This window comes from Cyprinodon variegatus, unplaced genomic scaffold (assembly GCF_000732505.1).
Source record: "Cyprinodon variegatus isolate N-32 unplaced genomic scaffold, C_variegatus-1.0 Scaffold392, whole genome shotgun sequence".
NCBI classification, from domain to species: domain Eukaryota; kingdom Metazoa; phylum Chordata; class Actinopteri; order Cyprinodontiformes; family Cyprinodontidae; genus Cyprinodon; species Cyprinodon variegatus.
Genome location: NW_015150845.1, coordinates 296,311 through 297,747, shown reverse-complemented (window position 1 = coordinate 297,747; position 1,437 = coordinate 296,311). Strand labels below are relative to the sequence as shown.

The 1,437-nt window shown below is 38.9% G+C and overlaps 1 protein-coding gene across 2 annotated transcripts in view; it reads left to right on the top strand.

Moving 5' to 3' along the window:
- Positions 1-1,437, top strand: part of LOC107092726 (E3 ubiquitin/ISG15 ligase TRIM25-like) — a 10,856-nt gene that overhangs the window by 7,717 nt on the left and 1,702 nt on the right. For both annotated transcript variants that reach the window (XM_015387353.1, XM_015387354.1), the window contains exons 3-5: positions 20-115; positions 411-659; positions 751-773. In XM_015387353.1, the coding sequence (XP_015242839.1) occupies positions 20-115; positions 411-659; positions 751-773 (368 nt within the window). The remainder of the gene's footprint in view (positions 1-19; positions 116-410; positions 660-750; positions 774-1,437) is intronic.

The following is a 1,437-nucleotide window of genomic DNA, read 5'->3' as shown; positions in this document are numbered from 1 at the left end:
TTTTTTTTTTTTTTTTTAGGCAAACCTGAAGGAAGAGATCAAACAGCTGCAGAAGGCTGAACAGCAAGTGAAGAACAGAGTGACTGAGCTCACGGAGAAGAAAGAGACTTTCAGAGTAAGAAGAAACATTTTCTTATTTATTCTTGGCATTGAGGTCATGAGTACTAAGCTATATTCTACTTTCATCAAGATAAAAATTCAGATTTTATATAATTGAGCCTAAATCTTCATTAAACCCTGTAAACCACAGTAGTTTTAAAACACTTTGACCAACTGTTATTGACAAAAACATCCTTTATAAAATGGTTTTTTGGCCTGGAGGATTTTTCCACTGCACAGAAAAATCTTTAACTCTGGATTCAAAGTCCCACTAACTAGAAGAAGGTCTTTTAACTTGTTTCCTTCTCCAGGTGGTTTTATCTGAAGCACTAGACGGAGTAAAGCGGCAGTACGGAGCCATAAGAGAGGCTTTAGATCAAGAAGAGCAATCGGCTCTTCAGTGCGTGATGAAGGAGGAGAGCAGGGTCCTGGGGGGTCTAGAGCAGAAGCTCAGTCTGCTCCAGAGCTCTCTGCAGTCCATCCAAAATGGCCTCCACACACTGGAGGGTCTGGCTGATGCCAGGGCGGACACGCGTGTCCAGGACCAGGCCTTCATTTTGGTCAGTAGCAGCTTTCTTTCATGGAATGCTAATTATACTGCATCTTTAATTCAAATAATATAAAAAACATTATTTTTCTTTTGCTTTGCAGGAATACAGCAAGGTTTCTCAGCTGTAAGTAAATGTAAATTTGGCTTTTGTTGTTTTATGCATTAGAAAGAGATAATTCTCCAACTTAAAGGTTGGAACGACTGCCAGTCGTTCCAGTATTGTGAATAAACAGGTTTCTAAGGCTGTTTTTATCTCATTCTCATTGGGAAACAATATAGAGGGCAGAAAAAAGTGCCTCCCTTAGCATTAATCACACTACCTCCTCAAAGTTCGGTGGATTTTACTGGGATTTTAAACGACAGACCAAGTCAAGTTTAAGGAAAATTATACGATTTTAAAATATTTAACAAAAGCAACACTGCAGCTCCAAGCCTTTCACTTATTCTCTATTGGCTTTGCGCATCTAAAGGCGGAAAGTTTACACACTGATTGCTGTAGAATAGCTCAAGTTCATCCCAGTTGGATGGAAAGCGTCTGTGAACATCAGTTTTTTTAAGGGTCTGTTACAGATTTTCGTCTGGGTTTAGTTTGGGACTTTGATTAGGTCAGTCTAACTAGTGAATGTGCTTCGATCTGAACCAATCGGCTCTGGCCTTCGCCAGGTTTGGTGTTTCTTTCTTAGGAGAAACAGCTGACAAATATTTTTTCCATTATTTCCTTATATTTAACTCCATTTATCTATTTTGATTAAATTCCCTCTCCTAGTTAAAGAAAAATACCCCTACAG